The sequence below is a fragment of the Camelus dromedarius genome, chromosome 4, assembly GCF_036321535.1.
Source record: "Camelus dromedarius isolate mCamDro1 chromosome 4, mCamDro1.pat, whole genome shotgun sequence".
NCBI lineage: Eukaryota > Metazoa > Chordata > Mammalia > Artiodactyla > Camelidae > Camelus > Camelus dromedarius.
In genome coordinates this window covers 69,937,082-69,949,704 of record NC_087439.1, presented here as the reverse complement: position 1 = coordinate 69,949,704, position 12,623 = coordinate 69,937,082, and the positions used below count along the sequence as shown (strand labels likewise).

The 12,623-nt window shown below is 36.8% G+C and overlaps 1 protein-coding gene across 33 annotated transcripts in view; it reads left to right on the top strand.

The window, feature by feature from the left end:
- Positions 1-6,033: 6,033 nt before the first annotated feature.
- The window catches only part of ABI2 (abl interactor 2), a 110,897-nt gene continuing 104,307 nt past the window's right edge, over positions 6,034-12,623 (top strand). For 4 of the 33 annotated variants that reach the window (XM_064485073.1, XM_064485082.1, XM_064485069.1 and 1 more), the window contains exon 1: positions 6,037-6,330. In XM_064485073.1, the coding sequence (XP_064341143.1) occupies positions 6,061-6,330 (270 nt within the window). In that variant the 5' untranslated portion in view covers positions 6,037-6,060. Of the gene's footprint in view, positions 6,331-6,729; positions 7,047-12,623 lie in introns of those variants that run through there. The other 29 variants (XM_064485085.1, XM_031451963.2, XM_010991749.3 and 26 more) reach the window with 14 other exon arrangements.

Genomic DNA, 12,623 nt, shown 5'->3' with positions numbered 1-12,623 from the left:
ATGATGAGTTAATTTGCTAGTTTTGATTTACTTTAGTCTTAATAGACTTTGTAAAACTATGTTACATTTAAGAGAATCCATGGATATTTTAAAATCTAATTCCCTTCTAAAAGGGGGAAATTAAAGCTGAGAGAGGTAATTTTATATGGGAATTTGCCCAGGCTTGTACAGTTTTTTTTTTTTAACTTGTTCAGAATGTGATTTCCTTTTGGTTTCATCTTATTCTTTAAAGGGTGAATTTAAAACCAAAGAGAGGCCCCCTAAGCAAAAAGAACTGCCTAAATTAGTATATGGTGCTCTTGGTAACTGAGAGAAATGGGATGATAGTCTCAACAACAAACACACAGTTGAAAAGAGATGTCCCACTATGGTGTTTATAAAGGTTTTGGGGTTTATTTTTTTGTAAGAGGCACAGTCAGGGCCAACTACATAATTTGTGGGGCCCAGTGCAAAATGAAAATGTGAGGCCTTGCTGGGGAAGGGGTCGATCTCCCCACCCATGGGTCTGCTCTTTTAATCCATAGTTGATGAGAGTCCCCCAGGGGATTGATATCTCCATGCTGGGTCAGTGTTGCCTACCTGGATCAGTGGTAGGTGAGAGAGCCCCACTCAGTCACTTGGAAAACATGCTGTGGTATGGCCAGCCCAAGGCAGAGATGACTGCTTCCTTGCCCTGCCTCAAGATGTTGCAGAGCAGACTTCTTGTGGGACCCCAGCCCTCCCCACATCTATACCTAGGGCCTCACTGGAGGGTGATCATGGCAAAGTGGGCCTACCTCACCAACTCTCCTGCTAATGCAATCTTAGTGCTGCTCTGGGCAGAAGGCAGCAAGAGTAATGGGCAGGGATGGGGTGAGGGAGGCTGGGCAGTGTCTAGGGCACCAGGGAGCAGGAGGTCACTGAGAACATGTCTGGGGAGGTAAGGAAGTAAGCTCTAAGCCCCTGGTGCACGCTCCAGGGTCCCACTGGATTTCACTTACGAAACATAAATTCAAAAAAAATTTTGAGAATTTCACTGTGGTGCCCTTAAAATGTTAAACCCCAGCATAGGATCCTTCTGAGCAGTGGGCTTCCGTGGGACTGCGCTGGTTGCAGCCCATGGAGCTAGCCCTGGACAATCTGACCTTATAGTGCTGTGACTTAGTGATTTTTGAGGGCTGCACTTCCTGGTTTTGTGCTAGTTGTCCCTGCAAATACCCATAAACGTCTTATTTATGATTTATCATCAAGTGATTTAAACCTCTCTGGGATATCTTAAAATTATTTACAAAATAGGCAATAAGTAGATGCCAAACTTAAAAGCAATTTTGTAACACATTTTTATTAAAGTTGCAAAAGTAATCTAGTACACATCTTTCTCTCAAACCCCATTTCACTGATGGAACTGTTACTTTCCTGTATTTTAATCATAATCGCCAAAAATTTTCCTGCTGGAAGGTAAAATGGGATTTTTGCCTGAAATATCATCATAAAACCCTATGAAATATTTCAGTGATATGAGTCATTCACTTATTCATATGGTTGGACATTTAGGTAATAGAAATCTGTGAGAAATATATTGTTAATTCCTGTGGAGGAGGAAGAAATTTTAAGTGTAGTTAAATTCAGTGTTCCTTGTCATTTTAAAATATCAAAATTATTCTGTTCTGCTCCTTTCTTTCCAAGAGGCTACATAAAATTACTTTGACAAAATCATGATTCACTTTTTTTGCTGTTAACTTCTTCTACATTCCCTTTTGTGAACACAGCAATCAGCAGTCAGCAGGATCATTATTCTTTATCAACCTTGTGCTACACAAATGAGGCTTCTTACCATGTACCATGGTGTTTAGTTAGCAATTTTGTCAAAGTATAACCTCTTTGTTTGCAACGTTACTGAAACTGACAAGAAATAGATTATTAGAAAGAAGCAGTTCTACAAATTGTACATGCTGTAGGTCAGTAAATATTCAGCATACAGGTTTCAATGGTATTATACATAATCAGAAAAACTGGTACATATTAAGTTAGCAATTCATGTTATTAATTGAAGGTCAGTATAGTTTTCAGTAATAAAAATCTTGTTAATACATTTTGAGGCTTGAAGCTCTATAAAATCTTTAACATAATTTAAGACAAAATATGAACAATTTTAGAAATCCAGTTTTTGTGAACTGATTGGTGATGTGTCTGCTGTGAGAAGTAATCTGTTTTGTGCTTTAGCTCTGAAATTCACTTTTTGCAGGGTAGTGGGGATGGTTATGTAAAGCCAATTTTAGTAGAAACTAAAGAACTGAGGAATTTTTTATTCTCCAAAAAAATGCCTTTCAAGATAAATTATCTATCCCATTGGTTACATCTATACACAGAGATACATTATCATGAAGAATTTCATGTTTATGTTGTCCATTCTCATGGTTTAATGGAAAAAATTCTCTTTTTATTTTTCACAAGAAAGGGAGCTATTTTGTTGTCTCTCACAGGAAACTACTGTAGATTCTAAATATTTAAATACAGTTCTTCCAGGTTGTATCTTGGGTATATGTTATTTCCTCTCTTTATAAGAGTAATTTCTTCTTGAAAAATGTTTTATTGGGTATTGGGTAGTATGGTTTTGTTAGATGTGCTAACAATATTATGGTTATGTGGCAAAATATCCTTATTTTTTAGAAATATATACTCAAATATTTAGGGGTTAAATGTCATGATTATTGTAATTTTCTTTAAAATTCTTTAGCATAAGAATAATATGAGATGATAAGGTAAAACAGAACCTTTTGTTACATCTAATCAGTGGGTATTTGTGTATTCATTACACTCATATTTCTAATTTCCATAATAAAGACAAAAATATGACTTTCAATAAAAATGAAAAAAAACATGTTTGAGACTTATGGGCTATATCGCTACTGACTTTCTGAAATTGGGAGGGGATTTCGGGGTTTTTTTTACAAACTAATTTTGGATGTGTATTCTTTCCAATCATTTTAAACTTACTTCTTAAAATGTATATTCATGCAGTTATAAAGTATGGAATGCTCGATTGCACAGTAAGGCTCCTTTTTTTAATAGTTTGGTACATTTTTAACCATTAAATAAATATCCTTAAAATTGAGACCAAGGTTTATATCACTAAAACTGAAACCAAAGTTTTGGATGATAAAGCATGACTAAAAATGTAAAGCTTAGTTTCCAGTCATTTATCTTTTAATCACATACACAAAATTTGTTTCAAAGATTTAATATGTTCAAATTATATGAACTTGATATTAAAATTTCCTGATAGTCTTAAAAATCCAAAAATGTGTATAAACAATGTGAAACTATTAATCACTGATAATTATTTTTCTTGTTGGGGTAAGAATGGGAACTAAGTTAACCATGTAATTGTTAGAGTAAAAAACTCTGCATTTCTCCTAATTACTACTGTGTAATATCTCTAATTGGGAACTTAATTGCTTAAAAAAGAATTCACTTAAATTTCATTGAAATATATATATTCATTCGTTGAAATGTATTTATACCTATATATCCAACTTGATGTTGCCTCATAAAATCATGTAGAAGCCAGAAAACTCATTTTGAGATTCTTAAGGTAAAGAAGAAAAACAGTCCAAAGTATCTTCATGAAGAAGGAAGATATTCTTATTTAATAGTTTTCCAAGCATTTTAATGTTAAACCAGGAAAAAGGATAAATATTATAGGAAGTGTCATTGTGTGGAAAGGAACAGCTAGTATTATTCTTTAGGTGCCATAGATATTACTTGTTCTCTAATAAATTTAAAAAATATGTAAGAAAATACAGTAATATTAAATACTAGTTGACACTGAGTGTTAAGGATTTTAAAAGTGATAGGCTGATGTCATTTAAAAGAGAGACCGAAAATTTGGGGGTTAAGAGTTGATGAAAACAATGTTTATGATTAATTATCATGTAGGTCGTGTGCAGGAAGAATGCAGGGGAAGTCTGGAGTGAATGTGTCTTCTAGTTGTAAGACAAGCAGTGTAAACAATTCACTTAAGTAACATTTATTTCTTTACAGCCCATACAATCTTGTAATGTATGTACTTTACCATAAATTCCTCAATTAAGGGTAGTCACTATGATGATAGGCATCAAGGGAATTCCACAGTATCTTTATTTCAGCAGAAGAATGACACTTTCTGCCCAGTCATGTGACTCTGATGATGAAATGCTGGATAAACATGAATCCTTTAAGGGACACTCACAACTGGCCACGTTTAAGTTATATTGATTGTGGCTCTGACCAACTCAGTAAGGCTTATAGGGCCAAGCCATTAGGCTGTCTCCTTGGCCTTGTTTTGTTCAACATTCTTATTAAAGGCATGAACCCAAAAGTCTTGCTTGTCAAATCTGAGATGATGTGGAACAAGACTATTTATTTCAAGAGATGGTAATGAGGGTTTAAATCTGGGACAAAGCCAATGTATAATTAATTGCAAACAAATACAAGGACGTGCAATTAGATTAAAATTAAGTGCACTCCGCATGACTGGGTTAATATGTTAAAAATATCTACCAGGTTTTAATGCTTACTTTGAATCAAGCTGATGATAAAATTGCTTAAAAATGTCATCTTGGGCTGCATTAATAAAACTATTCTCCTTAATTTTGGGAAACAATAGCCTCACTGGACTCTTAGATTATAGATTCTGTAGTTGTCTTCTTTTTTGCTGAAATTTTCTTGGTAGCAGCATAAGTATGTATCTATGTCCTTTGATATTAGATTCTGCTGAATATTAAAAGCTCTTTTCTTGGGAGAGATTCCCAATTAGACCTTCAGAGCCAAAAGGGCAGTTTCATTGGCATCACCTGGAAACTTGTTAGACCTATTAATTGGGCTGGACCAACTGAATCAGAAATGCTGGGGGTGAGGCCTAGCAAGTCCCATGTTTTGACAAGCCCTCCCTGTCAATTCCAATCCAGGCTGAAGTTTGAGAACTGACCTGAATTTAACCCTTTCATTTTTCAGATAAGGACACTAAGATTCAAAGAACTTGTCACAAATTAATTTGAGAAAGTGCGTAACTAGAATATATTCACACAGTGATTCCTAGGGCAATAAATCATCTCTCTGAGGAGAGTTGTTTATTGGGCTAATTGCTAAGCAGTATTTGAAAGAATGCTACATGGGAACAAGTGTAATGGGGGAAGAGTCTGTTCAGCATTTAACTTACCTCGTGGACTTCTTACAGTTAGTTCAACAGGCTTTGGCTTATTGAAATTTAGTCTGAAAGAAAAGTCATCTAATATGTTTTATTCACTTGAATATTCATGTATGTCTTGATCCTTGAAGCAAGTTTAGTGCCATTTAGTGACAGCTCCGTTCCATCACTACCACTCTCTAACTTATGACTCTCTAGAGTGTGACCCTGAAGCCTTCCTTTTGAACAAGCTCTTCACACTTAAATTTGAGAACCACTAATACAGAAGATGTTTAAAGTGGTTAAGTGGGCTGGACCAACATTTTCAATATCCTTTGAGTTCCACAGAGAAAACTCAAAACAATTTGCTAATGTGTATATCATAAAGCCAAAATAACAACAACAAAAAAGCAATCAGAGGTTGCTCCAGAAGTTTGTAATAGTAAGGTATTAAGGTTTTTTTTTTTTGTTTGTTTGTTTGTTTTTTTTTAGAAAGTATATAGTTAAGGTTCCTCATCATCCGGGAAGAAGAAAAGTGGGAGAAGAATCACTGTAGGAGGTCCAAGAGATCACAAATGCAAGACCAAGAGTTGTAATAATTGGTCTTGCTCTAAACTGCAGATTTAGTCAATCTTGACTTTCCACAGTACAAATAAAAGTCACGGACTTTATAGTATCTAAGCAGTTGTCAGGAACTTTAGTTTTTTAAGATAACATTGCGTGGAGTAGTCAGATTTAGGAGAAAAGGATACAGTATGAAAAGAGTAAGGAGACAATAACTGCATGATTACCTTTAATTTTTGCGGCATTTAACGTTTTCCAAGGTGCTTTCACATAAACTTATTTTAATCATGTAACAGCCCTGTGAGGAAGGAAAGTACCACCAAAACCGTTTTAGAAACTTTAAATACTGAATGCACGAAGAAAAAAGTGAAGTTGACAGAACCAGAGAAACGGCAAAAAAGTCTGGCAGTGAGGAAGCAAAGCACAGAGGGCAAGCACAGAAAGCTAAGTCCAGGGGATGGGCAAACAACAGAACAGAGGCTAACGTGACAGGGGAAAACAGTGTCGATGCGCAAATACGTACAAAACAGCCGGAGTGCAGGAAATTTGGGATTAGGAAACTGAAATTTACCTATCTGTACCAAAAAAGGATGAATGAGGTCAAAGATGAAGAGAAAATGGTAAGTGAGGCGGCTTTTAAAGCCGCATGGACGTTTAGCAGGCTGGTAACATCCTTCAGGTCCATGACCATGGGGTTGGGCGTCAGGTTGAGGATAACGCCGAGGGGAGTCGCGGGAAGAGCGGGCGGGCAGACTGCGGACCAGGGTAGGCGTTAACGCCGGACTAACAAAGGCCGTTGGGAACACTTCTCGAGCCTACGGAACTTGCGGGGGCCGAAGGGTTAACCGCGCGCCCGACTCCAGAACGCATCCCGGCCCCCACTCCCGCGGTCGCTAGGAGACGCCGGAAGTGGGGGAGGGGCGGGCGGCGCGACCCAGGGTGGGAATCTTTTTCGGGCTCTGGGGGCGGAGGGAGGGGAGCGCGCGTGCGCGCGCCGGGCCGGCCGTCGCCGCGGTGACCGTCCTCCGAGTCCGTCGGCTCGCGCCCCGCCTCCGTTCCTGCTGCCCCCTCCCCTGTCGCGCGCGGGGGGTGTTTCTCGCTCCTCCGGAGTTGCCGCCGCCGCCGTCGCCGCGGCTCCTCCTCTCCCAGTCTTGGGTTTCCCTGGCGCTGCCGCCGCCGCTGCCTCTGCGGTCTGTATGAGGAGGAGAAGGATGTGAAGATGGCGGAGCTGCAGATGCTGCTGGAGGAGGAAATCCCTGGGGGCCGCCGGGCCCTTTTCGACAGTTACACGAATCTGGAACGGGTGGCCGATTACTGCGAGAACAACTACATCCAGGTGCGACCATCTCGCGGCCTGGGCGCGTCGGGCCTCTGGTGGTGAGCGGCTCGTGGGGGACCCCGGGCCCGGGGGCCGCGCTCCTGGGGGCGTAGGGTGCCGAGGCCGCGGCAGGGACATGGTCGAGCTGAGCACCCATGAGGAGCAGGGTGGGAGCTGGGGCAGGGGAACGAGTGAGAATTCCCCAGTTGGAGAAAATTGTAGCTTTAAAACATTTTAAAACCATGAATCAGCCCTCGCTGCGCTGTGTGTGTGTGTGTGTGGGGGGGTATCTCCGCCTCCCCGCTTCTCCTTCTCTTGACCGCCCCCGCACTCGGTGCCCGTCGATTTTCGGGATGGCGGAGGAGGCAGAGAGCGGCATTTTCTATTTGACAGATTCCTGCTCCCCCATTTGGCAAGAGTGTGGGGGATTGATGGGTCACCCTTCCCCCAAGCTCTGGAGGATTTTTAAGGGGTTATATTGCTGCAAAGTAAAGTGCCTCAGTTTTCTGTTCGTGTGAATGCCTCAAAAGACCGGTTTTTTGGTTTGTTTGTTTGTAGATTCTGGCCAAGGATACAGCATAAGAGTAGTTGTCTCTTGTTGGAAGTTATTGCCATTTTTCTGCCTATGGAGAATAAGAAGCTGCATGATAATGAACTGCCCCCCCACGCCCCCGCCAGTTCCGTTAGAATAGGTAATTTGCCCACGGGAAAAAAATCTGTGACTGTTTTTCAGAGAGAATTAGGATATGATCCTTATGGTTTAATTTTTCCCGTGATGGTTCATTTGGCACACGGACTGAGTGGTAGTGCTGTGTGTGTGTATTTGTGTGTATGAGGCGGGGGATATTGGGTGAGATGAAATCCAGCTGCTCCGGGAACAAGCAAAAGATTCTGGTGAATTAAAAATAAATCCTCTTTAAAATTTTTTGAAAGGTTAGTTTAAAATGCACAGTTTGCGAATTCAGCATCTTTTGTTTTCTTTATGGCTTACTCTGAATCACAGGTTCTACATTTTTTCCCTTCGTATTTAAATTCTCTTGTGATAAAGGTGGAAATGGAAGAAGTATGTTAAATTATTTCTTCACCATGGCTTTTTTTTCCTGCTCCGATCTCTCCAGGCATCCTTAACATCAGCTGTATTGGGAAGCATTTTCAAGTCTTAGTGTAAAACAAACAAACAAAAATAGGTGTTAAAATTTTTAGGTCCATAAATTTTGTGAGGACCGCATGGTTAATCAGGGATGGTACTGTGGGATTTTACTTGACGAGACATACGCTGAACTCTGTTATTTCTTACAGGGAATATTTGTTTTGGAGAATGAACCAGACAATCCAAGTCTTTTCCCTCCAAAGAGGCAGTTGGAAGTATGGCTAGTAGGAAAAGAATGTGTTTTCAGTCAAAGATTGATATAAAAAATACAACTGTCCGTATTTGTAGGATGCTTTGCTGATACTGAGTGTGCTGGGAGAGATTCAAAGGTTCAGTTGCTCAGTTTTTCACTAAATATATTTGAAAGTCTTCTATAGCCTGGCACTAGGACATGGGTTGATGATGCACACCCAGCGTCTACAGAATTTCTTACTGTAATTAGTAGGAGAGGCTGATTTGTGAGCAGCTGAATACCATATTGTGTGTCAGTTTAAACTCTAATGGGCTGCAGGTGGGAAGAAGGACCAGCGGAAGCTATGCTATTTTCAGGGAATTCACAATCTCTGGAAGAGGCAAATCAAAAGGATTGAAGTAGTAGTTCCATTGTCTTGTGCAACAATTTATGGGAAAGAGTTACAGGTCAGAAGAGAAATTGCGAGTGAAAAAGTGATTGAGTTGCGGTTATTACCAATATGTTTAAAAAAACAGATTTGTCTGTCTTTGGAAAATAATTTTTATTGTAATTTAATGGCATCATTCCTCTTAGATTACAGTTGTTATATAAAAGTGCTTGAGTTAATAAAGCTGAGAGATTAAAGGGATAAGCAGTTGTCAGGTTTTTATATATTTCATACATTTTTTCAGTTCAAAAAAGAAGAATGTTACTGCCATCATCTTGCCTTAATAATGGGACTCAGAATTTAATGTGGTGGTATGTTAAAATTCAAAGTATAAATACTGATTAATAGAAATGGATTTGGATTTTAAAAATCTTATTTCTTCAAATTAGTATCTAAAATTTTACCTCTTAGATTATCATCTGTTTTAGGATCCAGTGGGAATATAATAATTTTCTCCCTAGATGACAACTCTTAACATGATTTGTTTGTACTAAAGTTGATAAATAGAACATGGTGATAGTGGATTTGTGCTGACTTAGCTGCACATTTGGCTGGCTTTCCTTGTGACCAATGATCTGACAAGCAGGGGTTTTGATACTGCCTGTGACCCATCAGTAGATGAAAGTTAATTGGTGGCATCAGTGATCACATGGTCAATTTAGCCTTATTGAAGCATCATGTCTTAACCACTGGGTCAGGTTAACTTACTCATTTAATTTTGTGGAAATACAGTTTTTGCCTGTAGAGCAGAAGAAGACAAATCTGTTGATCGTATATAACAAATGTATGTAAGGTTCCTTGTTCAGTATTATTAAATAGCTGGTTTTATGCATGGGAATATAAAAAAATTAAATAAGAATATTCTAAGTGTGAATTTTAAGTGTGAAAACTGAGGAGAGGAAGGAAAATGATTGTGCTGTCCTGAAAACAGTCATACTCTGTTTAAATTGTTCCTATTGTATAAAAATCTACTTCTGAAATATCTGTTGGCATCAGGACTGATCAGATTTTGCCTGTGTTAACACACACAAAACTTAACAGAGCAGGATTGTAAGTAGTAATTTTCCAGGTTACTAATGCAGTTAACATTAGAAATTTTAAAAATCATCTTCAGTAAAAATTTAGATTATTTTATTTCAACCTCTATTAAAAGTGATAGTCAAAACTTTTTCTACAATGTGATAAAAAGTTATAACTACAATTTGCTGTTTCCCTGATTGGTTTTATTTCTTGCCTGTAGAAAGGAACTTAGTAATTGTTAAGGACTTTTTGGAGATACATGTAAAACCTGTTTTTTTCCCCTTCATTTATTAATATAAACGTTGATGCCAAATCTAGAAAGTGTACAGAATTTTTAAAACATGTTTTGATTAATTTGGAATCTACATATTTACTAATGAAGAATTTAATAATAAAGTGGGTTGCTTTAATGTTTTGGTAGGTGAAATAAGATTATCAATTACTTTCTTAAAGTAAATCTGAAAAATCAACTTATTAATACTTTCCTTTTGTTAGATAAAAAGAGATCACTATGCTGTGTACCAGAAACTAACACAATATTGTAAATCAGCTGAACTTTAACTAAAAAAGAAGTTATTACTTTTTGTGAATGTTAGTTCACATAGATACAGAATAAGATCTCATTTGTCCATGGTTTGGATTACAAACAAAATAATCCAATAACATGGCTTTGCTCAGAAGAAGAGAAATTAAGAATTTACCTAAATGTTTTATGTGAAATATTTCTTTTTTGAATAATAGAGATGTCATTAGTAGTTTTCCTTTTTTCTCTTTATCAACAAAGATACTCTTAGAATTCATGAAAAATTGCAGGAAAGGGGATATTAGAATCATGGCTTGTAACTAATCAATTTCATAAAAAAGTAGTTACTAAAATATAAATATTTAACATTTTTATAAAAACCGTTAGAATACGTGCTCTTTGTTGAAAAACTATTAGAAAATATAAATAGATATTAAGAATTTGCCCAATCATTTTGAATATATATTTGGTATTTATACTTTGAAGTTTTTTAATAGGCGCAACTAAATGTCAAGTATTTTTAGAAAATGGGTTCATGTTCTATATTACTTTTATATGTTGCTTTAAAAAGAAACTTTTAATGGTGCTAGTCTTTGTTTTTTATGGATGGTCATAGATAATACAGAAGGGAGGTTTGTATTTATGTGTTTGACTTCTGTTTGTTCTCACAGAGACAGGAATCTTAGTACTTAGAATGAAGAAGCAGAAAGAGGAGGTCATTTAAAACTAGAAATTTGAGGACTAATGTTTGCATCCTTCCCTGTGACTTGGGTTTTTTACCTCCACAGAGAGGAGTGAACTATGTAGGTAAACATCAGGCTGAATTAGGGAGATTGAATTTCCCTAGATTGAGGTGATTTAACCCATCAGAATTTGACCAAGATTTATCCTCAAAAAAACCCCCCCAAAAACCAAAAAAAAAAAACTAGTCCCATCAGAGATGTTTGGTGATTGGATTTTCATTGATAAACCAGTCATTATGAATATCTTTGACAAGACTGCAAACACAGGCTAAGTTATATTCTAAGTCCTTTACTCTTTTTTAAATGAAACATTTTTAAAATTTTAAATAAAAATTTAATTGTTAAATTAAAAAAAAAATAATTTTGTTGTCTGTGCACTTAATACCTCTTCTTCTCCAAAGCACTTAATTAGTCTCATAATTCCCTTTATTGATCCAAGGACTCCCAACTGCACTTATTTTGTCCTACCTTGAAGGGATTCCTAGTGCGAAATTGCTTTTTACCCAGACAATTAATAAACTCTCCTTTCACTTTGTCAACTTACCTTGGTACAATTAATACATAAATGTGTGATAGATTTACTTTGTTCAGGGTCTTCTTTCCTCTCCCAGAGAATTGTTTATAACAAAGTGAGTTTACTTGTGTGTAAGATAGTAGAGATATTTTTAAGCATGAGATCTTTGGGTATTACTTTGTCCTTTTAAAATGCAAGAAATTTTAATAGTATTCAGTGGCTGTGTGTATAAATATGATCTTTTGGTGGATAAACATATACCTTGAAAATTATAGATTATTTGTAGACTTGATAGTTTATGGTTGAATTTTTATGGAGCTTGTTAATAGATGGGCTTCATGAAGTAGCATGTGGTACAACACCTACTTTGAATCTTTTATTTACTTGGTGTTCCTTCTCCGGATATAAAGCTTCTGGAGGATAGATTTATAACTTGAAGTTTTGTTTTTTTTTTCCCAATATCCTTGCATTAGCCATAGGGTGTGGTACATATAGTAGACACTGACACTAATTAAAAGTCACTGATTGTCAGAAATACGTACTTGAATATACTAGAGATTGCACTGAATTATTTTATAGACTGAATGTGATTAACTCAATTTGTCTTGCAAATTTTTCCTATTAGAAATTGTAAGCAACATTTATATTCTCTTAGCATTACTCTGCAGCCTTTGCCTTGTGGGAAACAGAGTTTTACTTTTTATTTCTTCTTATACAAGTAATATATACTTCGATGTAGAAGTTTTGGACCTCAAAATAGCTTTACCTTGAATCATTTACAACACGAATTTTTTTTTTCATTTTACTTTCAAAGGTAGGTTTATTGAAGTATAATACATATATAATACAGTTCACATTTTTAAGGTATAAATTTTAAGGTATAAATTTTGACAAATTCATACACCTTTATACTTATATAAAACAATTTGTATTATACTATGCAAATTATAATACCACCACAATGTAAAATTTTCTAGTCTTAGCCAGTGATGAATATAGTATAAACATTTGCAGGTAGGTATTGA